The sequence below is a fragment of the Elephas maximus genome, chromosome 5 (genome assembly GCF_024166365.1).
Source record: "Elephas maximus indicus isolate mEleMax1 chromosome 5, mEleMax1 primary haplotype, whole genome shotgun sequence".
NCBI classification, from domain to species: Eukaryota; Metazoa; Chordata; class Mammalia; order Proboscidea; family Elephantidae; genus Elephas; species Elephas maximus.
In genome coordinates, this window is record NC_064823.1 from 30,914,623 (window position 1) to 30,940,382 (window position 25,760).

General features: G+C 38.1%; 1 protein-coding gene and 1 long non-coding RNA gene across 3 annotated transcripts in view; one reads left to right on the forward strand and one right to left on the reverse strand.

Annotated features, from left to right (window-relative positions):
• METTL14 (methyltransferase 14, N6-adenosine-methyltransferase subunit) overlaps positions 1-14,762 on the reverse strand; it is a 30,778-nt gene extending 16,016 nt beyond the window's left edge. Inside the window, exons 1-7 of the mRNA XM_049885455.1 lie at positions 14,529-14,762; positions 9,170-9,258; positions 8,235-8,322; positions 6,845-6,925; positions 6,198-6,285; positions 2,845-2,935; positions 1,621-1,762 (exon numbers count right to left, since the gene is read on the reverse strand). Coding sequence (XP_049741412.1) covers positions 1,621-1,762; positions 2,845-2,935; positions 6,198-6,285; positions 6,845-6,925; positions 8,235-8,322; positions 9,170-9,258; positions 14,529-14,594 — 645 coding nt within the window. The 5' untranslated portion in view covers positions 14,595-14,762. The remainder of the gene's footprint in view (positions 1-1,620; positions 1,763-2,844; positions 2,936-6,197; positions 6,286-6,844; positions 6,926-8,234; positions 8,323-9,169; positions 9,259-14,528) is intronic.
• A 77-nt stretch (positions 14,763-14,839) lies between these two features.
• On the forward strand, positions 14,840-23,833 carry LOC126076833 (uncharacterized). 2 transcript variants are annotated; one of them, XR_007517610.1, is made up of 3 exons: positions 14,840-14,928; positions 18,080-18,388; positions 18,559-23,833. It is a non-coding gene; the product is annotated as an uncharacterized LOC126076833 (long non-coding RNA). The 2 variants fall into 2 exon arrangements; XR_007517611.1 differs by lacking the exon at positions 14,840-14,928 and adding an exon at positions 14,935-17,578.
• Positions 23,834-25,760: the final 1,927 nt, after the last annotated feature.

The window sequence follows — 25,760 nt, forward strand, 5'->3', positions numbered from 1 at the left end:
TTGAAATTCCCTATTCCCTTGGCTTCCATGACATTCTTACTCTCCTGGTTCTCCTCATAGTTCTCTGATCCATTCTTTACATCCCTTTTACACCTTCTCCTTTAAATGTAAATGTTTCCTGAGGCATTATTGTCAATCCACATTTTATCTCAATTGAGACACTATCCCAGGACAGACTCACTTAATTCTCAAGGATTTAATGCATAAATCATTCCAACAGACCAAATCTGTCTGCCCTTTGAGCTTCTTATTCCTATTATCTTCTCCACTTGAAAGTCTTACATATACTTCAAACAACATATCCAACATTATCTAATTCCTCTAATCCTGCTATTGTATTCACTCTCTCCGTTAGAGATTACTCTATACCCCTTAATCCAAGATAGAAACCTTTGAGTCATCTTTAACTCCTCCCCTCATCCCAATCACTAAGTCTTACAAAATATTATCTCCTAAACTCATTGAATTTATCGACTTCTTTCTATTCCTAATGCCATCAAAAGTAAGGTACCTTCAGTTCATATCTAGGCTATCACAACAGTCTGCTCTCCTTTCTTCAGACTTCTCTGTCTCTAGTCCAGCCTCCACACAGCAATTTGACCATGTCACTAAACCGGTAAAAGCCCTTCAAGGGCTCCGTAATGCCTTCAGGTTAGAAGTCCAAGCTCCCATAATGACATCATCTCAAAAAGTCCCAATCTCTGTTCCAACAACACTAACCTACAGATAGACCTTCCCTACCCACAAACCAGATAGTGCTTTTTTTTTTTTTTTGCCTCCATCCTTTCTGTTCTTGCTAGTCCTTCTGCTTAGAATGCCTTTCTCATACTTTTCATATGGCCAATTCCAACTAATGATTTATACTGTTCACATGTTGCCTGCTCTATGTTCACGTGTCCCACTTCCCTTGGCTTGGTCAATTGTGCTCATCACATTATAATTATCTCTATTATCAACCCAACAAAACTATAATGTAATTATCAGTTAAGGGTCAATGTTCATCCCATTAATCTGTGCTCATTAAGGGCAAGTACAAAGTCTTACCCATCTTTGAATGCCTACTAAGTTGCGTAGTACGGAATCATTACTGAACAATTATTTATTTTTGTTACCAATCAGTACAAAGGGATACCTTAGGTAACTAATTGAAGTCATCAGCTTGCTTAATTTTATTATTTGAGAAAAACATAACTTTATCACAACAATAACATTATACTGAAATTATGTGTTTATGTATCCTTTTGATCCACTATACTGTAAGCTCCTTCAAGAGATGGGATCATGTTACATATATGTTATACTCTAATGTTTACTGAAACTAGCAAAATGAGTTATAATCATTCTATTTTAGACTTTCTAGCATACACCAAAAGACTTTAAGTCTGAGATTGTGAGTCTTCAGCCTACTCACTCACTACCTGTTCAATTTTTGCCTGAAAAAGAAGAATCAGATAATGTAGTATCTGTCAATGTACCCTGGACATTCAGCAACAGTATACGTTATCAGTCAATCTTTATGATCCCTACAAAGCAGGGATGATATTTATAATCAAATGAATAAACAAATATTCATTTCACAAAAATAAATAATTCATTACAATATAGAAAGTTTCACCATACATCATCCCAAGTCCAGCATTTTTCATTAGCAGTGATGCCAGTCTCTCTATAATATTCCTCTAAGGGGGGTTCCAGGAGAATCACATCAAATTTGGGTGTCAGCTCTCTGATGTCAAAAGCTTCTATATCTGCTTGTAAGTACCTATTTGGTTCAAGTATTAAAAATGTGAAAGAGATTTTCAAATACCTTATAGACAGTAATGAAATAAACCACTTAAATGTTAATAAACACTATTTACAAAGTAGTAATGAGCTAATTACTAAATGCCTTTTTATGGAAGGGTGTCTTTCTTTAGCACAGAATAGACAGTAAACCATCTCTAGGACAAGGAAATAACTATACTACAAAGTAAAATCATATTCCACATATACATCTAGAATATATACTTCTCTCATTTTTACACTGTAAGTTTTAAAAATTTTCCCCTAAAAAACAGTTCCTAAATATGGACTTAATTTTCTTTTATTAGTATGCATTAGTAAAACTGTTTATACCAATAGTCTTTTGAGGCTACCTAATACAAATTATTACTAGCTCTTACTGAAAGGCTACTTGCACAAGAGCATGAAAGAATTTTAAAACTAAAATATTTAAAACGAAAAAGTATTTTAAAAAATAAGATGAATATTAGAGTCTGCTAAAATTTTTATGGCTCTTCTACTCATTACCAGAATACATTTACTCAAACAATTAAATGTACAAAACATTCAAAGTAAGCTAATTGTGGAACAAACATTCTCCATTTCAAAGACGGTACACGTTTCTGAGGAAAAAAATAATTTTTTACCAAAGGCTAAAATGAATTATCATTTTCTAAAATTTGAAGAATAGTTATGTCTGAATGTTGAGATATAATTAATTTTTATTTTCTTTTGCTTCATTTAAGTTTTATAAACTTTCTACACTAAACAAATTACTTTGAGAGGAAAAAAATTTAAAAAGACGTCTTAAGAAAATTATCACGAACACAACAAAACATGAATGATTTTTTAAGAAAAAATACTTAGACACTTTAAGAAAATTATCCATAAAGCTAGAAAAAAATGAGAACCTACTGTGTATTCAGCATTATCGTTTCAATTAACATTTTATTACAAAGAAGAAATAGAATATATTAATCCTATATGTGTTGAAATGTGTTTTAAAAGAAAAGATTATGAGATACACAGATTGATACTTTAAGCCTAAATTAAGAACAAAAATAAACCAATAAAAACACTTACATAGGAGGGGTGTTAGATTTAGCTATTAACTCATCTTTCAGCCTGATGAGCTCCCTTAGTTTAGGGTATTCTTCAAATCTATCAGCTAAACCTGAGGGAAAATATCAATGAATTCAAAGGTTATGAGCCCTCTCAGGAAAACAAAGCAAAACCAAGCAATATACGTGTCATTTTAACCTTACTTTTTTTACAGCTAATTTTGAGTACTTTAAAACATTTCAAATACATATTTCTTACCTAATAACCCTAACTCCACCTGCAGGTAAATACCTAGATATTCTAAAGCCATTTGAATCATGAAACCATTTAATTTCTCATATTTACTAAATTAAACAATCTGCTCATTGCAGCAAATTTTTTTTTTTTTTAATTCTCAGAAGAAAAAAAAAAAACAATTGCCTTTCTATTGTGCTCTTTTCCCTCTTTCTTTTAGCTAAAAGAAATTCTCTCTGCTAAAGAATGTAATGATTGTTAATTAATTTTTACTTAATTTCTTGGGCAGTTATCTGAAACAAAACAAATGAGCATTTCTTTTCTATTTTATGATTAGGAAAAGGAAAAGACAGAATAGCCGAGGTTGGAAAAATATTGCGGATGATCTTCAATTAACTGGCTATCCCTATGGACACAATCCCCAAACAAGTCAAGAAAACCAAAAAAACCAAACCCGTTGCCACTGATTTGATTCCGACTCATAGCGACCCCATAGGTCAGAGTAGAACTGCCCCATAGGCACCAAGGAGCACCTGGCGGATTCGAACTGCCAACCTCTTGGTTGGCATCCATAGCTCTTAAGCACTATGATGCTGGTGTTTCCAAACAGGTCAAGAATCGAGTTAAGGCCCTGATGGTAATTAGCTCTAACCTCATTCACTGATTCCTAATCAAAACTGTACTACGAACACTAAGAAAAGTTGCTTCTTTAATTAGATTTTCTACAACATCGATATTTAGAGTTTTAAAGATCTCACATCTTCACCTTATTATAAACCAAATCTTCAATATATTTTCAGGTTTAGGATCTTGAGAAAAGTCTACAAGTTCCACAAAGGGTACTAAAAACAGGAGGCTCATTTTTCCCGTGTCCTCAAAAATATTTTGTATCTTTGACGCTCTGAAGAGGTTTTAGGTAAAACAGCATAATGTCAGCTGAAACAACTGTAAGGGGAGGAAGACCAAAGATCCCTAAGAGCTCTTAGTGCTTTTTCCTCTACACGGGAAGCATATTCATATGAATAAAAATTATGTAAATTTAAGTTGAAAACTAAATATATTAATAACTTTAATATCAAAAAGTGAAAGCTTATAAATTAAACTAAAAATAAAACCTGTTTGAAGATTTGACTATAGTTATGCTTCAATCACAGTAGAGTCAGCTTTTACTCATCCATAAAACAGAAGGTACAACCTTTTCCTCAGTATATAATAATTTTGTAAGTACTTTTTTTTTTCTTCTGCCCTTAGGGAAGCAAGTATCTTAAAAGCAGAAAGGTTTATATAAAAGTTTGGCTATACAATTTATCACTTTGTTCATGAAAACATTAAAATTAGCTTTTCTTTAAGAATGTTGTTTATAAGCAGCAAAAGAAAAATAATTAAATTGGGTTACATCAAAATTAAAATCTTTTGTGCTACAAACAATACTGTAATCAAGAAAGAAAAAAGACAACTCACAGAATGGGAGGAAATACTTGCAGATCATGTCTGATAAGAAACTTGTACCCAAAAACATATAAAAATACTCTTACAATTACAAAAAGATAAATAACCATTTTTAAAAAAGGCAAAAGGTTTGGACATTTCTCCAAAGAAGATACACCTACTCTTCATTACTATCTCTTATCTGCTATTTCGCATTTACAATAGTAAAATATCTACTATCTGACTATTTTGCATATTAACGATGTACATCTGGCAGTAACCCTTTCATGACCAGTGGGGCATACTGTGCCCATCTACATTTCCTGCCTCTTGGGTCCAGCAGCACGTGTGTCCCACATAATTATTTTGTGATCTGATGTGGTCATCCTTCGTTTTCATGTAACACAAACTTTCATATAACGACCTGGTCTTTGGAACATAACCATGTTGGTAAGTGAGGAATGGGTGTATATAAATGGCCAATAAGTACATGAAAAGATGCTCAACATCATTAATCACCAGGAACCTACAAATCAAAACCATATAAGTTACCACTTCACACCCACTATGATGGTGTTATGGATTGAATTGTGTCCTCCAAAAATATATGCTGTGAATCCTAACCTCTATACCTGTGGGTCGGATGCTCCAACCCACCAGCCGTTCCAGGGGAGAAAGATGTGGGAGTCTGTTTCCATTAAGATTAAACCAAAAACCAAACCTACTGTTGTCAAGTTGATTTCGACTCACAGTGACCCTACAGGATAGAACAGAACTGCCCCACAGGGCTTGCAGGGTTGTAAATCTTTACAGAAGCATTAAAAAAAAATGATGGAGAAAAATGTCGAACAAAATTATAACACAAAAAAAGACCAAATTTACTGGTCTGACAGGGACTGGAGAAATCCCAGAGTATGGCTCCCAGACACCTTTTAACTCAGTACTTAAGTCACTCCTGAGGTTCACCTTTCAGCCAAAGATTAGACAGACCCATAAAACTAAACAAAATTAAATGGGCACACCAGCCCAGGGGCAAGGATGAGAAGGCAGGAGGGGACAGGAAAGCTGGTAACAGGGAACCCAAGGTCAAGAAGGGAGAGTGTTGACATGTTGTGGGGTTGGCAACCAATGTCACAAAACAATACGTGTATTGTTTAGTGAGTAACTAATTTGCTCTGTAAGCCTTCATCCAAAGTACAATTAAAAAAAGGGATAATCACACAACCAAACTGAAGCCAAAAAGAAAAAAGGACAGAGGAAGAAAAAGGGAAAGGGAAGAGGAAAGAAGGGAATGGGGAAAAAAAAAATAAGAGTAACATTTCTTGATAGGTGTGCTGTTGGCGCAATAGTTAAGTGCTTAGCTTCTAACCAAAGATGGACAATTTGAACCCATCCAGCAGCTCCATCAGAGAAAGACCTGGCGGTTTGCTCCTATAAAGATTAAAAAAAAACAGTGCCTATAAAGATTACAGCCCAGAAAACCCTAATGGGGCAGTTCTACTCTATCACATGGGTTGTTATGAGTTGGAATGGACTCAACAGCACCCAACAAAACAATGCCTGATGGAAAATGAAGGTGTACTGAAAGCACTGAGAACAGAAAAATGGAAGCCAAGCTGGGAAAAATCATTTTGTTAGAGATAATATAGAAAATGAATAAATTACGCTCATGTAATCAACAGTTAGCTATAGCCCCAAGAAATCCAACATACCTACATCCCTGATGAAATTCTGAGGTCTATGTCCAGTGTCTACAAAATGTTGACAGTAATCATTATGGGGATTTAAGCTCTGTGTCCCCTAAAGAAAAAGTCAAAATTAATTAAAATTACATTAATAGCATGCAGATACGCTCTCTGTACTTTGTTTTTATTACAAAGTCATACAAAATGTATGCAAATAGATTAAAAAGTACTATTTGAAAAAACAACAAAAATGATAGGGTTACTCTTCAGGAGCTACAGACATTCAAACACCATTAAAACCAAGCCTGTTGCTGTTGAGTCGATTCTGACTCACAGAGACTCTAAAGGACAGAGCAAAACTGCCCCATAGGGTTTCCGGGGCTATAAATTTTTACGGAAGCAGACATCACATCTTTCTCCTGCAGAGTGGCTTGTGGGTTCAAACTACTGGGCTTTTGGTTAGCAGATGAGTGCTTTAACCACTGTGCCACCAGTGCTCCTTTTAATACACCTTTACTTCATCCTACAATGCCAAATCAGAAGACTATTTCATGAATAACTTCAAGTGATCTGAAAACTGAAAAAAAGTCTTAAAAATAAGTAGGTTTTTAAAATCCTTTCAGGCACAAAGCTTAAATGTGAGGAGTTATAAGGTTTGGAAATTTTTTATTTACCTTAAGAAAAGTACTGGAATCTTTGTAAATCTCTTCTTCATATGGCAAATTCTCCTCCTCCTGTTGCATTTCCAGTTCATCCTTGGGAAAAAGAAGATCAAGTAGACATATTACATACAGGGGCCACTTCTCTAATTTTGACATTTCCGTCAATTATGATTCAGTCTAAATACTGTATTTCCCTAGGATATAAAAATGTTTCAACTTACCATTGAAATATTTGCTTTCTAATCATTAGGTCTAACTAGCTGGTTATTTGTACTATAAAGTAAAACTTGCCTCTTCAGTATCTTCAATAATAAGTAGTTGCCTGAAACTACTACTGTTTAGTTGACTGAACTGCCTAAACTTAACTCATATGTGATACTACAATAACAGAATTTAGCTCCAATAATGAAAGATATGACCGCCATGGGCAAATTTTATTTCTATTGAACCATATTCTAAATTGAACCATATGAAACTGCTGTTAAAAGTCAAAAATGTTAGAATATCAGCACTTTCATATGGTTTAACCTAACAGAATTACAAACATATAAATTACATACTAAGCCAAACCAAACTCGTTGCCACTAGTCGATTCCAACTCATAACAACCCTCTTGGACAGAAGAGAACTGCCCCATAGAGTTTGCAAGGAGTGCCTGGTAGATTCGAACTGCCGACCTTTCAGTTAGCAGCCGTAGCTCTTAACCACTACACCACCAGGGTTTCCATTAGCATATATCAAAAGGCACAGCACACACACAAGAGAGTATTAACGATATTTTATTTCCTAATGATTTGAAATTCCCAGAGATTTACTGAAACTATGTACTCGCTCATTTACTAAATATAATTGTACAATTAAAAAAATGGGAGATGGATATTTTTCCTCCTTAATACTTTCTTTTTTTCAATTAAAAAAAATTTCAGTCTGCAATTACAAGTACATAAATTGGGTATTTTCTTGGGTCTCTTTCAGAAATAGTTCTACGTTCTTGTCTAACCTAGAGTTCTCAAAATGTTTTAATTGTACTATACTGTTAACAAGAAATAACAAAACTCAAAAAGACTTGAAAGCCTCTTGAAATCTGACCCAATTACCCAGCTTTTCTGGTATACCTACCTCCTCACATATTCTTTAAGAATATCACTGCCTAATGATTACCAGGCATTGTGCCAAGTGTTATAAATATATAATCTGATTTAATCCACACAATATTTGAGTTAAGATGAGGAAACTGAATATGAAGATTTTAAGTTAACTGATAACACATACACTACTGACAATTATTGTAGCACATTTTAAAATTCAGCTTTCCCTCAAATTTGTTTTCCTGAATAAGAATCTATTGTTGTAAGGATTTATTTTTTTTCTTGACCATAAAATTGCTCCATTCTCTACTTGCCTTATAGTCTTCCACTTTGTCTTCATCTGTTTCTCCTTCATCTAGGTACTTACGCTTTGTATTTGGAGCAGAGGTATCGTACGAAGCCCTGAAAATTGAAACTAAAGTATCACACACACAATATATTCTATGCAAGAAGTATATACCTTAATAAAATATTACTAAATAACAGGTTATAAAAACAGAAGAGGGCAAATTTGTATTGTTGTTGCTGTTGCGTGCCATCGAGTTGGTTCTTGATAAGACAGTCCATATTTACCCGGTTTACAAAGCATCCAAAAAGTCAAATAACCTGTTTAACTGATAATTTTATTTTTATGAGAAAACAAATTAACAAAATAAATTGTTATAAGAGATGTATTGCAAAAAGAAACTTTTCTATTATACAGCAATCTAATCTCTCTTGAGCACACTGATGATCAAAATAACCAGAATACTGCAAAATCTTGAAATGCTTTCTGAACTATCAAATGAATACCACTTTTATGATCAAGTAAATTTGCTCTTATAAAAATCTTTAAAATATAATTATTTATTAAACGAAACCCACTGCCGTCAAGTTGATTCCGACTCATAGCGACCCTATAGGACAGAGTAGAACTGCCCCATAGAGTTTCCAAGGAGCGCCTGGCGGACTCGAACTGCTGACCTTTTGGTTAGCAGCCATAGCTCTTAACCACTATGCCACCAGGTTTATTGTATATATATTAATTCTCAGTTTAGCATTCTATTTTGTAACTACTTTATAAATGGAAACTTTACTTAGAAAATCTTTAATAACTCATGAATTAGCAATAAAAACCAAGGCTTTTGAAATCTTTATTTCGGTGCTTTTTATAACAAAGCACTTATCTAGGGTTATTTGTTTATTAAAACAATGAACCTTTCGCAATATTAGTATGTCACTAATTTCAAAAATTTTTTTGTCAACTGACCTGCAAGTTTCCCTTGTTTCAGCAATTTCTCTCTGCTCGTCTTTACTATTCAACACAGCACCAATGCTGTCAGCACTTTCAGCTCCCAACTGAGAAAAGGCAAAAATCCAAGATCAGATCACACTGCAGTGGACAGTCTTTCCAGCCATTTACAAGCAGCATTTAATACGTTGTTGTTAAGTGCCATCAAGGCAATTTTCAACTTATACTGACCCTATGTGACAGAATGGAAATGGCCCATAGTTTTCCAGGGAGAAGATCGCCAGGCCTTTATCTGGCACAGCCACTGGGTGGGTTCAAACTGTCAACTGTTGTATCACCAAGTAGTAAGAAAACAAATCTCTAACGATCACAGCAAACCAATGGATTAGCTTGCAAGACATACTGGAAATACTCTGCAACAAAACCATGTTAGTTAAGAAGGATTGCAACAGCTATAAAAGCATTTATGCTTTCAGTTTGTTTGAGATTAAGACACTTAATTTTAATCTAATTCCTACTTTTAAATAATAAAACACAATTTAGTAAAAATAGCAGCAATAACAAAAAAAGCAGAACGTTTATAGTGTGGCAGGTACCATGTTGAACACTCTGCGTGCATCAGATATGCAATACCCAAAAACCAAACCTACTGCCTGCCATCCAGTTGATTGTAATTCATAGCGACCCTAGCGGGCAGAGTAGAGCTGCCCCTGCCCCACAGGGTTTCCAAGGCTGTAAATCTTTACAGAAGCAGGCCACCACATCTTTCTCCGGTGGGGTGGCTAGTGGGTTTAAACTGCTGACCTTTCAGTTAGCAGTCTCGTGCTCTAACCACTGGACCACCAGGGCTCCTAGCTATGTAATAATGCCTTATTTATCCCACAGTCTATTCAGTTTTATTCAAGCTGGCTCTTTATAATGATTACAGGCACAATATTGAGCTTTACTAATACCTTAAAAAAAAAATCAAGTAAATTTGAGTTAGCAGTTGCAGGAATTTTGCAAAATACGACAAATATAAACAAATTAGTGGTTGAGATGAGGCTGGCTGAGTGGGACTGGTTCATGGAAAGCTTTAAAAGCCAGACCAAGAAGTACAGAATGCAATTTATAGGCCATGAGGAACCATTAATATTTTTAAGTGCATAAAGGGCATAAGGAAATCTGCATTAAATTGCCCCTTTAGCTTAGGAAAGGCAAAAAGGTGTAGTAAAGTGTAACAGAACATTAAGGTACACCCTTGATCTTATACAATTACCTACTGCCCTTTTAGTCTACCCACTTGATACCACTCCCCTCAGCTTTCTCCAGTGATAAATCTCTTCCAACATATCAACCGTTCCTGAAACACCAACTACTCCATAATATTTTCTTGATTCTTTTTAGTCGAGAATATACATGTATTCCCAAAGTTGGAATGCTTTCTAACCTTCTTTCCATGACTGACTCTTCTCTTTTCATATCTCAGATAAGTACAAGTTTTTTCCACAAAGAGTTCTTCTGTAAACACCCCATATAGGTGGCCCCCTTCCGCTGCCTTACTTCCTTACTTGCTTAACACTTACTACAACTTTAGATGATTTTCTTTTACTTATTTTCTCTCTCTATATATATATTTTTATTTAATAAAGACTATTAAATAACTACCAAAAGTTCTGGAAACCCCGTTGGCATAGTAGTTAACAGCTGTGGCTGCTAACCAAAAGGTTGGCAGTTCGAATCCACCAGGTACTCCTTGGAAACCCTATGGGGCAGTTCTTCTCTGTCCTATAGGGTCGCTATGAGTTGGAGTCAACTTGACGGCAACGGATTTGGTTTTTTTTGTTGTTGTTGTTATCACAACTTGCAATTATTTTATCGGTTTACTTTTGTTTACTTCTCCTCACTGTAATATAAACTCTCTGAGGGGAAGAATCCTATCTGCCTTGTTAATATCTACATGTTCAGCAGCTAGTACGATGCCTGAGTCGTTGTGCTAAATGCGCTGAATGAATGAATGAATGAGATTTCCTACTAATTACAGGTAGGCCTAAGCCACGACACAATGTATTACAGAAGAAATGCTTTAAATAAAAATTCTGCCTACATATGTAATTGTCTTTTCATGAAACAACATTTAAAAAAAAAAAAATTGTAGAGTGCCCATATCAAGTTAATAATAAAAATCCCACTGCCGTTGAGTTGAATTCGACCCATAGCAACCCTACAGGACAGAGCAGAACTGCCCCATAGGGTTTCCAAGGAGCGCCTGGTGGATGTGAACTGCCAACCTTTTGGTTAGCAGCTGTATCACTTAACCAAGTCAATAACAGATTTTCCATTATGTTGGTGGCACTGAATAGATTTATCTGAGGAACTTTTGTTTACTTCTCCTCACTGTAATATAAACTCTCTGAGGGGAAGAATCCTATCTGCCTTGTTAATATCTACATGTTCAGCAGCTAGTACAATGCCTGACTCATTGTGCTAAATGCGCTGAATGAATGAATGAATGAGATTTCCTACTAATTACAGGTAGGCCTAAGCCACGACACAATGTATTACAGAAGAAATGCTTTAAATAAAAATTCTGCCTACATATGTAATTGTCTTTTCATGAAACATTTAAAAAAAAAAATTGTAGAGTGCCCACATCAAGTTAATAAAAAAAATCCCACTGCCGTTGAGTTGAATTCGACCCATAGCAACCCTACAGGACAGAGCAGAACTGCCCCATAGGGTTTCCAAGGAGCGCCTGGTGGATGTGAACTGCCAACCTTTTGGTTAGCAGCTGTATCACTTAACCAAGTCAATAACAGATTTTCCATTATGTTGGTGGCACTGAATAGATTTATCTGAGGAATTCTAACAATTTGATAACTTCCTAAGGCATATTTAATTTTTGGAAACAGAGTTACTTCTCAGGACCACGTATGCTGTTTGAAGTTAAATAAACAAAAGGCACAAATTGGTGGTGGTAGCATCAGTTGTTATTATCATGGTCCAGGCCTACTTTTTGCCTCTAAAGGCTTCACTAAGCAGACAAAAGTGAATCAAGCAAATCATACACATGTTGTGCTCTAGTCTGATATTTCATCACTCAACAAATGTTTATTAAAATCTTGCTTTGTGAAAGAAACAATCCTGGGTGGGAAGAGGTTACTCAACAGGAGTTACATACAGACTTTGTACTCAAACTATTATAGTCTATGTGACAATCCACAAGTGCAAACGGTTAAGTGCTCGACTACTAACCAAAAGGTTGGTGTTTAGAACCCACCTAGAGGCACCTCATAAGACAGGCTTGGCGATCTGCTTCCAAAAGGTCACAACCTTGAAAACCCTATGGAGTTCTACTCTGCATACATGAAGTCACCATGAGTCGGAATCAACTCAATGACAACTAACAACAAAAACAGGACAATTCACACAATATGTAGTAGTGGACTCGACAGTGAGGTACAATGAAAGCTCAAAGGAAGAAGAGCCTAAGCCAGGGAGATCAGAATAGGTTCCAACACCAAATTCTAACCTAACTGGGCCATGGAGGATGGATAGAATTCAGAAGGCAGGTAAGAAAAAGACTTTAAAAATAATAATACTAAAGCATAAAAAAGCATATAGTGCACAAATCAAGTTCTGGAGAATAATAAAAGCAATCTATCTTGTTCATACAGAGAAAACTAGGCAAAAGACGCTCTGCAATTTGTTGGTAAAGTGGAAGTTTGTCACTGATTATAGTGGAGGCAGCTAGGTGTACTGGAAAGAGCCTGGCAAGGCCTAAATTAAAATCCCAGCTCTCACATTTACCAGCTTTGGGGCCTTGGGCAAGTAACAATTTTTTTTGGGGGGGGGGGGCTCTATTTTCTTCATCTATAAAATTCAGATAACATCTGACTTGTAGGATTGAAGACATATAAGTACACAGCTTAGCAGAGAGTCTGACACATAGCTGGAGGGGATTTAATACAGCTGCCATTATAAAACTGTAGTACTATGTAAGTTCTTTGTGGGTAGGGACTATTATTCATAGTTGAATTGCGAAGGCCTACTAGAGCTCCTGGAACATAGTTAAAGCACTAACAAATTGTTCTATGAATGTATTTTGAGCCAAATCTTCTAGAGATTTGAATTCAAAACTGAGGAGTAAAAACTACTGGTGGCAACAAAGATCTACTGAACATTTTGCAGACAATTATGATTAAAAAAGTAGGGAAAAAGAAGGCTTAGAAAGGATGCCTCATTTGTTCAGGATGGTACAGGACAGGACTAGATCTGATTCCAAATAACATGTTAAATACCATATCATATGTCTTTTCATCAGCTTTTAAAAGACAGGTTTCAGACTTCTTGTAGCTAAAACCAAAATTTACTATTGAAAAATAACAGCAAGACACCTCATTTTACCCATCACTTTTACTAATCTGAACAGCAGAATGGAAAACAAACCCTCTGATTTTACATAAAGGTAGCACCATCTGTATTTTCTGCAGGGTCATTATGAGTCGTAATCGACTCGATAGCAAAAGGTTTGGTTTTTGGTATACTCTACTCATCAGCAAGATTAGTATGGTCTTATGTACTAATGTACTCACACACAAGAAGCAGTGAAGGAGAGTGGTTTAGAAGGTAAGCTTTGGAGAGACAAACCTGGTTTCAAATTCTTGGCCCAGCTATGAGTGAGTCGGGGCAAAATTACTTGACCTCTGGAGCCTCTGTTCTGTTCTCTGATAAGTGAAGAGAATAATACTACCTATTTCATTGGGCTGTTTTGACTGACAGAGAGTAAAAATTTAAATACTATTTTTTTATGGGTGATGATGACGCTAGTATACGTTGCTCAGTGGCCTGCAATACACAAAATGTAGAATCTAATGTTTACACTTAGGCTCCTTTCAATGTAGTCTTTAAAGTAGATACCCCCGTCCCAAAATACACCCATTTCACAATGAAGCCACAATCTCAGGATTTAGGTGTTGATTCCGAGAAAAAAACAAGACAAAGAAGAGCACTTAAAAAAAATTAGCAAAGCGATATTTAAGGAATAAGTCACTTTTCATTGCATCAACTGTGATAACTTATTTACAAAAACCAAAGCTTTATATCCCCACTATCAAGCACAGTGCCAGAAGCTTGGAAGGCATTCGATAGATGTTGCTGAAGATCAATCGTGGCGTCTAGTTTAACATTACTACACACACAGCGGCTGGAATGGGAAAAAAATTCGGGGCACAGCAGGGGTTGAGAGAACAAGGGGAGATCCAAGGGTCAGGGTCTCCGGATCAGGAATGATCGGACAAGGTGAGCGCTGACAGGACGAAGGGCAGGGGAGGGGGAGAGGGCGGCCGCGCACGCGCATTCGCGAACCCTCCCCGCATTGGCCACCCCGGGCGCGGACCTGCTGCGCGAGGAGCTGTCGCCGTAGCTTCTGCCGCTCCCGGATCTCCTGCAAGCGGCTGTCCATATCCCAACTCCTGTTTTCCACTACCCTGAAAACTTGCCAATGCGTAGATTAACCCCCGCCCAATCTTTCTTCCAAGTCTATGGAACACAAAATTCGCCAGGGACTTCAGGCGGGCGGGTAACCCCTAGCCTTTTCTTCAAAGGGCTTTCCGGCTCGGCCGGAATTGGCTCCGTTGTACCCGGAAGTCCCGCCTACAATTTGACGCTACTTGGAAGGGGCCCAATGAGGGACGGGGCACTGGGGGAGGGGTCTCGGAAGCCTGATAGGCGCTGTGAGCAGCGATGTCAGGTCCCGTCTCTGGTGTCTCTCTTGATATATCCACGCCTCTTCCGATGTGAGCTCTTTTGTTGCTTCTCTTTTCCGTTAGTTCCCCAGTTACTTTTAAAACTTGTTACATGTAGTATCTGCTTTTTTACTGAGAGAGCAGACTCCGGCCATATTGCCTTGAACCTTTTCCTATTACTAGCTGGGTGACCTTGGCTGGTTAGTCACCTCCGTAAATCTGTTTTTTTCGTTTGTAAAATGGGAGTAAATAAGAGTGCCAGCCTCATGGAGTCGTTGTGAAGACTGAAATAATGAACAGTTTGTATAAATAGTAAGGAGGCGCAGAGCGCTATAGAAGTGTTTATTATTATTAAGGTTGTTGTTTTTTACTTTTCCCTTCTGTCAGTGCTCTGCACACCTCACTGTTGTTAGGTGCCGTCGAGTCGGTTCCGACTCATAGCGACCTTATGCGCAACGGAACGAAACACTGCCCAGTCCTGTGCCATCCTGACAATTGTTGTTATGCTCGAGCTCATTGTTGCAGCCACTGTGTCAATCCACCTCGTTGAGGGTCTTCCCCTTTTCCGCTGACCCTGTACTCTGCGAAGCATGATGTGCTTCTCCAGGGACTGATCCCTCCTGACAACATGTCCGAAGTATGTAAGAGGCAGTCTCGCCCTCCTTGCCTCTGAGGAGCATTCTGGCCACACTTCTTCCAAGACAGATTTGTTCATTCTTTTGGGAGTCCACGGTATATTCAATATTCTTCGCCAACACCACAATTCGAAGGTGTGAATTCTTCTTCGGTCTTCTTTATTCATTGTACAGCTTTCACATGCATATGATGCGATTGAAAATACCATGGCTTGGGTCAGGTGCACCTTAGTCTTCAAGGTGACATCTTTGCTTTTCAACAGTTTAAAGAGGTCCTTTGCAGCAGATTTGCCCAATGCAATGCGTCTTTTGATTCCTTGACTGCTGCTTCCATGCCTGTTGATTGTGGATCCAAGTAAAATGAAATCCTTGACAACTTCAGTCTTTTCTCTGTTTATTATGATGTTGTTCATTGTTCCAGTTGTGAGGGTTTTTGTTTTCTTCATGTTGACGTGCAATCCAAACTGAAGGCTGTGGTCTTTGATCTTCATTAGTAAGTGCTTCAAGTCCTCTTCACTTTCAGCAAGCAAGGTTGTGTCCGCTGCATAACGCAGGTTGTTAATGAGTCTTTCTCCTATCCTGATGCCCTGTTCTTCATATAGTCCGACTTCTCGGATTATTTGCTCAGCATACAGATTGAATAGGTATGGTGAAAGAATACAACCCTGATGCACACCTTTCCTGACTGTAAACCAATCAGTATCCCCTTCTTCTGTACAAACAACAGCCTCTTGATCTATGTAAAGGTTCCTCATGAGCACAATTAAGTGTTCTGGAATTCCCATTCTTTGCAATGTTATCCATAGTTTGTTATGATCCACACAGTCTAATGCCTTTGCATAGTCAAGAAAACACAGGTAAACATCTTCTGGTATTCTCTGCTTTCAGCCAGGATCCATCTGACATCAGCAATGATATCCCTGGTTCCACATCCTGTTCTGAAACCGGCCTGAATTTCTGGCAGTTTCCTGTCGATATACTGCTGTAGCCATTTTTGAATGATCTTTATCAAAATTTTGCTTGCATGGGATATTAATGATATTGTTCTATAATTTCCACATTCGGTTGGATCACCTTTCTTGGGAATAGGCATAAATTTGGATCTCTTCCAGTCAGTTGGCCAGGAAGCTGTCTTCCATATTTCTTGGCATAGACGAGTGAGCACCTCCAGCACTGCATCTATTTGTTGAAACATCTCAATTGATATTCCTTCAATTCCTGGAGCCTTGTTTTTTGCCAATGCCTTCAGAGCAGCTTGGACTTCTTCCTTCAGTACCTTCGGTTCCTGATCATATACCACCTCTTGAAATGGTTGAACATCGACTAATTCTTTTTGGTATAATGACTCTGTGTATTCCTTCCATCTTCTGTTGATGCTCCCTGCGTTGTTTAATATTTTCCCCACAGAATCCTTCACTATTGCAACTCGAGGCTTGAATTTTTATTTCAGTTCTTTCAACTTGAGAAACGCCGAGCGTGTTCTTCCCTTTTGGTTTTCCATCTCCAGCTCTTTGCACATGTCAGTATAACACTTTGTCTTCTCGAGCCGCCCTTTGAAATCTTCTGTTCATTCTTTTACTTCATCAATTCTTCCTTTTGCTTTAGCTGCTCGACGTTCGAGGGCAAGTTTCACTAGCTCTTGAGATATTGCCTGTTGTTACCATAATGCACTTTATGGATTCTTCCCTTTAGAAAAGAGGGGTTGGCGATTGTACAGTGTGCCTTGGTTTGTGTCCTAGATAAGACCCCTTTTTCTGCCTTGCATTTATCTTAGCAGAAAATAACCCTGGGATATGGAAATAAATACCCTGGTGGGGAGGGGAGGTGATTCTTCTCTCTTAGGAAGGCAGCAAAGACCAAAGTCTTACTAAAAACTTTAACATTGTTATTCACCACGTTTGTCATTTTGTTCCAAACTCAAGTGGCCAAGGTGGTTTAGGCATCCTGTTGCCTCAAGTTTAATTGGAACTTGTGGCAAGTACTTGCCAAAATAAATAACAAAGTTTATTCTTTGAGAGTGGATTTAGTTTTTTCAAATAATGATAAATCTTCCAGATCAAAACCAGGTGAGTCAGGCTAGGCCCAAAGTGGGCAATATTAGATTCTAGTAATTTATCACGCATTTCATGTGTTTTTTAAAAAATTAGCTTTAAAAGGAAATTTCAAAAGCGGAGCTCTAAAAATTCCTTGAGTAATGGGAACTATTCTATAAAAGATAATATGTGTGTAGGAGCCCTGGTGGTGCAGTGGTTAAGCACTCACTGCTCTGCAAGAGAAAGATGCGGCAGTCTGCTTTGGTAAAAATTTACAACCTTGGAAACTGTATGGAACAGTTCTGCTCTGTCCTATAGGGTCATAATGAGTAGGAATCCCCTCAGCGGTGGTGGGTTTGGATTTTTTTTTAAATTTGTATCTATGACTTAAAGTATGTTTCTTTAAAATTCCATTGTACTACTTTGCATGCCAGTCATTTAAGTTGGGTACTGATTTCAGCTATTTATCAATGATGGGAATAGGAATTTTCACTAAAATACTTATTTGATGTTTATTGACATTTTACATGGCAGGTACTTTGATAGGTATTAGAGTCAAAGACTGAAGACCAAGTAAGTCAAATTCTGCTTTCTGATGATGGTGGGCTAGGAATCTACAAACTACATTTTTCAGACTTCTTTGTCAGATGACTTCCAATAAAATTCTGCCAAGAGGAAGCACAGATGGAGATAAGAAGATGGAAGGTGGGGAGAAGCTATTGTTCTTCACTTCTTTTCCTGCTTCTGGCATCCCTGGAAGTGGCTGTCACTTCTTACAGAGTTGCAGAACCAGTTGCTACTTCTCCTCCTTGGCTGTCCTGTCTTTCCTGAATCAACTCAATGGTAACCTTTGGTTTTGTTTTGGGGTTTTTTATACCCCCAGTAGTGAGTGTGCTCTTGGGCTCTGATAATATCACCCCTTCCCTCTGTTTCACCAGTTTTAGCACTAGTAGCCACTTCTTGCAGTCAAAAATGTATGGTTTAATCTCACCTTCCCCTTTTTGTTTTTTTAGCCTTCAAAAACAAACCAAACCAGTTGCAGTGGAATGATTCTGACTCAGGACAACCTCATGTGTGTTAGAGGAGAGCTGTGCTCCACAGGGATTAGTATGGCTGTTTTTTCAGAAGTAGATTGCAATGCCTTTCTTCTAAAGCCTCTGGATGGACTTGAACCACCAACCTTTCAGTTAGCAGTGAGTCCATTAACCATTTGTACCACCCAGGAACTGTCTAGCCTTCAACACCTGTGTAACCAATTCTCCATAGTAAATGTTGTCTGTTTCAAATACTTTAAATGACTTCTGTTTTCCTGACTGGACCCTGGGCTGATAAAGATGTAAATGTGTACTATTACATAGTATTTACAAAGCCACCAGAATCCAGCAGTGATGGGACAGGCACTCTAACCGTTTTCCTGAGGATGAGGATGTAACTCTGAGATTTGTTTCACATCCTCTGAATTTTAAAATGCCAGACTAATGGCTCTAAACTTTTTTATTTTTCCACATCAGCACACTTGAAGAGTACTGTACATGGCTATCAATAGCATCTGCTCATCATGGTAACATAAGGGCCACTAGGGAGTGTGCGTGTGGGGTGGAGGGGAAGTAAGGTAGGAGTGAGAAGAAAGTTGGAAAAACAGCACATATAATTCATACTTTTTGAGGAGGCAGTTTCACTTCTAGGTACTAATTTAAGGAAGTAATTAAGAGCTTCATATAACAATTCGTTTTCCCACAAGCGTTCCTTGAGAATAACTACCCCAAACCTATATATCAGATTACCTATTACACAGCTTCCTAGGATGTTCTCCAGAATTTTAAACTTAACATGGATAAAACTTATATTCATAATCCATAATCCACCACCAACCTCTCTAAAAAAAAATCAATTCGAGCGTTTCCTCCTGTTTCAGAGACTAGCATCAATATCCATCCATTTTCCAAAATAAAGAAGCATTCCACCTTTCAGTTTCCATATCTGCTGTATAGCTGTAGCTCTGCTCCTGGCTCTCACTGCCCACCCCTTCATTCTACAACCACACACCTGTGGATGATCTGTAACCCTATCCATATCCTAATTGACCTCCCATTTCCAGTCTCGTTCTTCCTAGACATTTATGGAAAATGATAATTTTATCATCTCAAACTCTGCTCAAAATTGTTTTATGTTTCCCCAATGTCTAGGGCAGTACTGGGCAATAGAACTTTCTATGATGATAAAAATGTTCTATCTGGGCTAAGCTACGTGGTAACCACTAACCACATGTGTCTTCTGAGCACTTGAAATGTGGCCAGGGCACCGAAGGAACCAAATTTTTAATTTAATTTAAATTTAATTAGCCATATATGGCCAAAAAAAAAAAAAAAAACCCCATTGCTGTTGAGTTGATTCTGACTCATAGTGACCCTAGCTACCATATTGGGCAGCACAGGTCTAGGCCCAAGGAATAAAATTCTAAACCACTTACCTTTTTTTTTTTAAATTTTGCTATATATGTAAGAAATGCTCCCCTACTTTTGATGCGTTATCAGAAGGGAACAATCCCATGTATAGTACTCTTCGGGTGTGCTGACGTGGAAAAAATGTTTAGAACCACTAGTCTGGTGTTTTAAAATTCAGTGACTGGAAAACAAACTTCAGAAGGGAGAGGGACATCATATTTGGTAAAGGGTCAGTAAAAAAGAGGAAGACCCGCAATGAAAGGATTGACACAGTGGCAGCAACAATGGGCTCAAATATAGCAACATTGTGAGGATGACACAGGACTGGGCAATATTTGGTTCTGTTATACATGGGGTCGCTATGAGTCAGAACCTACTTTATGGCATCTAACAACAAAAGTATGACATTAAGCTTACCATTTTAACCATTTTTGAGTGTACAATTCAGTGGTGTTAAGTACATTTACAATGTTGTGTCACCATCACTACTATCTAGTTCCAGATCTTTTTTAATTACCCCAAACAGAAATTCTATAGCCATTAATAACTCTTCATTACCCCATGCTCATGATAACCTCTATTTTACTTTCTGTCTCTACGCATTTGTCTATTCTAAAGCGGAATCATACAACGTTCGTCATTCTGTGTCTGGCCTATTTTACTTAGCATAATGTCTTCAAGGTCCATTTATGTTGTAACATGCATCAGATCTTCTTTTCTTTGTATGTCTATATAATATTCCATTGTATGTGTCATGGATTGAATTGTGTCCCCCCAAAATATGAGTCAACTTGGTTATGCCATGATTTCCAGTATTGTGTTGTTGTCCTCCATTTTGTGATTGTAATTTTATGTTAAAGAGGATTAGGGTGGGATTCTAACACCCTTACCCAGGTCACATCCCTTATCCAATGTAAAAGGAGTTTCCCTGGGGTGTGGCCTACATGCACCACCTTTTATCTCTCAAGAGATAAAAAGGAAAGGGAAGCGAGCAGAGGGGGGACCTCATATCACCAAGAAACCAGTGCCAGGAGCACAGTGCATCCTTTGGACCCAAGGTCCCTGTGCAGAGAAGCTCCTAGACCAGGGGAAGATTGATGAGAAGATCAACAGAGAGAGAAAGCCTTTCCCTGGAGCTGATGCCCTGAATTTGGACTTTTAGCCTACTTTATGGTGAAGAAATACATTTCTCTTTGTTAAAGCCATCCATTTGTGGTATTTTTGTTATAGCAGCACTAGATGACCAAGACAGAATTTGGAGCCAGGAGTGGGGTGCTGCTCTAACAGATACCTAAAATTTGGAAGCTGTTGTGAAACTGTGAATGGATAGAGGAGCAGCAGCAGAGAACCTGCAGTGGCAGAGAAGTGGCAGCAGCAGAGAATCGGCAGCAACTGAACCAGGAGACCAGTGCCAGAAAGCACTAGAGCTGGAGTGACAGAGCTGAGTGCCTGTGTGCAGGAAGCTTTCTGGTGGAGTGGGGTGCCTCCAGGCACACATCAGTGGAGGTAAAGAGCTTTGGAACACTTGCCCCAGCAGTGGCCACAGGAAGCAGAAGCTGAAGAGACAAGGAACATAAGAAGTTGAGCTGCCTCGGTCTCAAAAGGTATGGCCAGGACCTCTGGAATTTCAAAGGGTGGAGCCATGGCCTCTGGTGTTTCTAAAAGTGGAGTTGTCACTCAGATGGACTAGAAGAATGATACATCTAAAGCTGAAGGAGCACAGTTCCTGCCCCAGTGGGCCTGGAAGGTGGAGCTGAAGCCCAGGGCTGAGGGACCTCCACTCAGAATCTGGAGAGTGTGGTCAATACCTAGAATGTGGAAGGCAGGGCCAATGTATAAATTGTCTCAGAGAACAGAAGATTATTTTCAAAGCCTTAAGGGCTAATGTAATCCGTTCTGCTGACTTGCTTGGTGCCTGTAATCCCTTCTTTTCCTCCAGTTTTTCCCATTTGTAATGGAAATGTCTAGCTTGTGCCTGTTCTGCCATTTTACCTTTGGAAGTAGATAACTTGTAGTCTAGATTTCAGAGATGAAGAGCAATTTTTGGATTTTGGACTTGGAGTTAAGACTTTTGCTATGATATGATTGGGTGAATATGTTTTGCATGTTACAAGGATGTGATCTTTTGGTGACCAAAGGGTGTGATGTCATGGATTGAATTGTGTCCCCCCAAAATAGGTGTCAACTTTGTTAGGCCATGATTTCCAGTGTTGTGTGGTTGTCCTCCATTTTATGATTATAATTTTATGTTAAAGTGGAATAGGGTGGGATTGTATCACCCTTATCCAGGTCACATCCCTGATCCAATATAAAGGGAGTTTCCCTGGGGTATGGCCTGCACGAACCACCTTTTATCTCTCAAGAGATAAAAAGGGAAGGGAAATGATCAGAGAGGGGGGAACTCATACCACCAAGAAATCAGTGCTGGGAGTGCTGGGAGCAGAGCAAGTCCTTTGGACCCAGGGTCCCTGCACAGAGAAGCTCCTAGTTGAGGGGAAGATTGATGAGAAGGCCGACAGAGGGAGAAAGCCTTTCCCTGGAGCTGATGCCCTGAATTTGGACTTTTAAGCCTACTTTACTGTGAAGATATAAATTTCCCTTTGTTAAAGCCATCCACTAGTGGTATTTCTGGTAGAGCAGCACTAGATGACCAAGACATTATGCATATACCACATTTTGTTTATCCATTCATCAACTGATAGACGTTTGAGTAGTTTCTACTTTTTGGCTATTGTGAATAATGCTGCTATGAATATTGATGTACAAATATCAGTTTGAGTCTCTGCTTTCATTTCTTTTAGATATATACCTAGGAGTAGAAATGCTGGTAATTCTATGATTAACTTTGTGAGTAACCACCAAACTGAGTCACAGCAACACACAAGCCACTGCAGGATGATAAACTGACAGAATGGTGGTACTCATTAAGTGCTGTTTTTTTTTTTTTTTTAATAATTGGCTTGGGGCTTGAAAATTTATGTCATTGCATAACCAAATGAAAGCAGTAGGAGATCTGTTCTCAGAATTTTTTACCCCAAATAATTTTCAAATGAATATAAAAAGGCAATCCTTAAATATATGCACAAAGAAAGCTATCAAAGCCAAATTATGTCTAACGTGCTAAATCTGTTTCAGATTATGAGTGAATGCATCCAGAGAAGTTGCTGGATTCACCCTCCATTGTGGGCTTCCCGGCATTCTCCTCTGGGCATTTATGTCAGGTGACTGACAAGTGATACAGAACTAGTGCTCACTGGCCAGTCACTGATTCTTTGGAATTCCCTCTGATTTCAATTACCTCTACTGCTTTTTTCTTTCATCTATTTATAGCTCAAATATAAACCAAAACATATTGATTCGAGTGAAATTTAGAAAAGGAAAACAGTTCTGGCCAGTGGCCACAGAAGCTTGGAAAACTTCATGAAGGAAAAACATTGGACGTTTTCTCATACTGAATAGGAGCTGGAGTCCAACTTAAATTTCCAGCTGTGATCAGTTTCTTACTCCTTTTAAGCTTGAACCTTGCATATTGCAAGAGCCATCTCAAGCCCAAAGATACAGTCTCACATTTTTAGTGCTGTATTACTCCTCTGTAAGTCAGCTACTTCAAGTAAACCGGAAGTTGTGTTATGAAGAAGCAACTCTCCCAAATCTGTATCTAAGTCTAGATTGATAACTGCTGAAAACTGGTAACCTCTGGGGAAAAAAATACATGATTTAAAACTCCAAATTATGACTATTTTTAGCATGTTTTCTATTACTATTAGTTGTAGATGAATATGAAATTAACAACTTCTTGCCCATTATTGGCTTTTCCAAGGGTAAGCTGTATCAACATTTTCAAAAGGCGTTTCCTAAAACTGATTTTGATCATAAATTAGTGATGCAACAAGTAAAATGTAGTTTATTTGCTAAGCAAGCTGAAACGAAAGACAAATATATTTGTCATAAATCTTACTATAAATCTAGTGATCAAACTGGTGAGGCATTTTGCTGAATTATTTTTAAAGGTCTAATTGACCACATTCAAACTTACCCCCAGAATCTTATGGACAACAATCTCTTTTCCTTCCAACATTCAGTGCTGCCCATCTCCTTTTTCCTCGTGCACATTTAGTGTTATGACATTGTTGAAATATGAGCAGAATAGCTATGATGTGTATATTGCACAACCACATACACTGTGGTACAGGTTTTGTTCCTGGAGTGTGTACAATATTACAAGAATGTGACAATTTCAGGCTTATGAAGTTAAGGGAAATTGGTGTTTAGTAAGAGAAGATAATCTCCTTTATGTTTGCATAACAAGGCACTCTATAAACAAATTTAAATAAAATTTTAAAATAAATCGATACAAACAAAACATGTAACCAATATATCTCTATTCGCTCAAATCATAGGAAAAACCTAGGTGACGTCTATTGAAAAAATTTCTGATAGTGGTCAATAGGAGATAATATTTTAAAGTATTCAAAGGCATTTAAAACTTACAAATATTCTAAATTATTAAAAATTATTTAATCTTGGCGAAGTTGTAGAGAGATTCAAACACTTGCACACTGCTGATGGGTATGTAAAATGGTACAACCACTTTGGAAATCGATTTAGCACGTCCTTAAAAAGCTAGAAATAGAAGTACCATAAAATCCAGTAATCACACTCCTTGGAACATATCCTAGAGAAATAAGAGCCCTCAGGCAAATAGATACATGCACACCCATGTTCATTGCAGCACTGCATCACAGTAGCAAAATGATGGAAACAACCTAGGTGCCCATCAACAGATGAATGCACAAACAAATTACAGTATATTCACACAATGGGATACTGCACAACCATAAACGATGAATCTGAGAAATATAACATGGATGAATCTGGAAGGCATTATGCTAAGTGAAATTAGCCAGTCACAAAAGGACAAATATTGTATGAGATCACTGTTATAAGAGCTCTAGAAAAGATTTAAACACAGAAGAAAACATTCTTTGATGGTTATGAAGTTGGAGAGGGTATTCACTAACTAGGTAGTAGAAACAAATTATCTTAGGTGAAGGGAAGGACAACTTACAATATAGGGGAAGTCAGCTCAACTGGACTAAACCAAAAGCTAAGAAGATTCCTGAATATAACCAAACACTTTAAGGGACAGAGTAGCAGGGACGGTGGTCTGGGGAGCATGGTTTCAGGAGACATCTAGGTTAATCGGCATAAAAAAGTTTATTAAGAAAATGTTCTGCTGTGATGAGTGATGTCTTGTGGTCTTAACAGCTAGCAAGTGGCCATCTAAGATGCGTCAGTTGGTCCCAACTCACCTGGAACAAAGGAGAATGAAGAACACCAGGGACACAAGGGAAATATGAGCCCAAGAGGCAGAAAGGGCCACATAAACCAGATACTCCATCAGGCTGAGAACAGAAAAACTAGATGGTCCCCAGCTACCATCAATGACCACCCTGACAGGAAACACAATAGAGAACCCCTGAAGGAGCAGGAGAAAAGTGGGGTGCGGAACTCAAATTCTTGTGAAAAGACCAGATTTGATGGTCTGACTGACACTGGAGGGACCCCAGAAGACATGGCCCCAGACTCTCTGTTAGCCCAAAACTAAAACCATTCCCAAAGCAGCTCTTCAGACAGATTAGACTGGGCTATATGACATAAAATGATACTCGTGAAGAGTGTGCTTCTTAGCTCAAGTAGATAAAAAAAAAAAATGAGACTAAATGGGCAGCTCCTGTCCAGAGGCAAGATGAGAAGGTAGAAAGGGACAG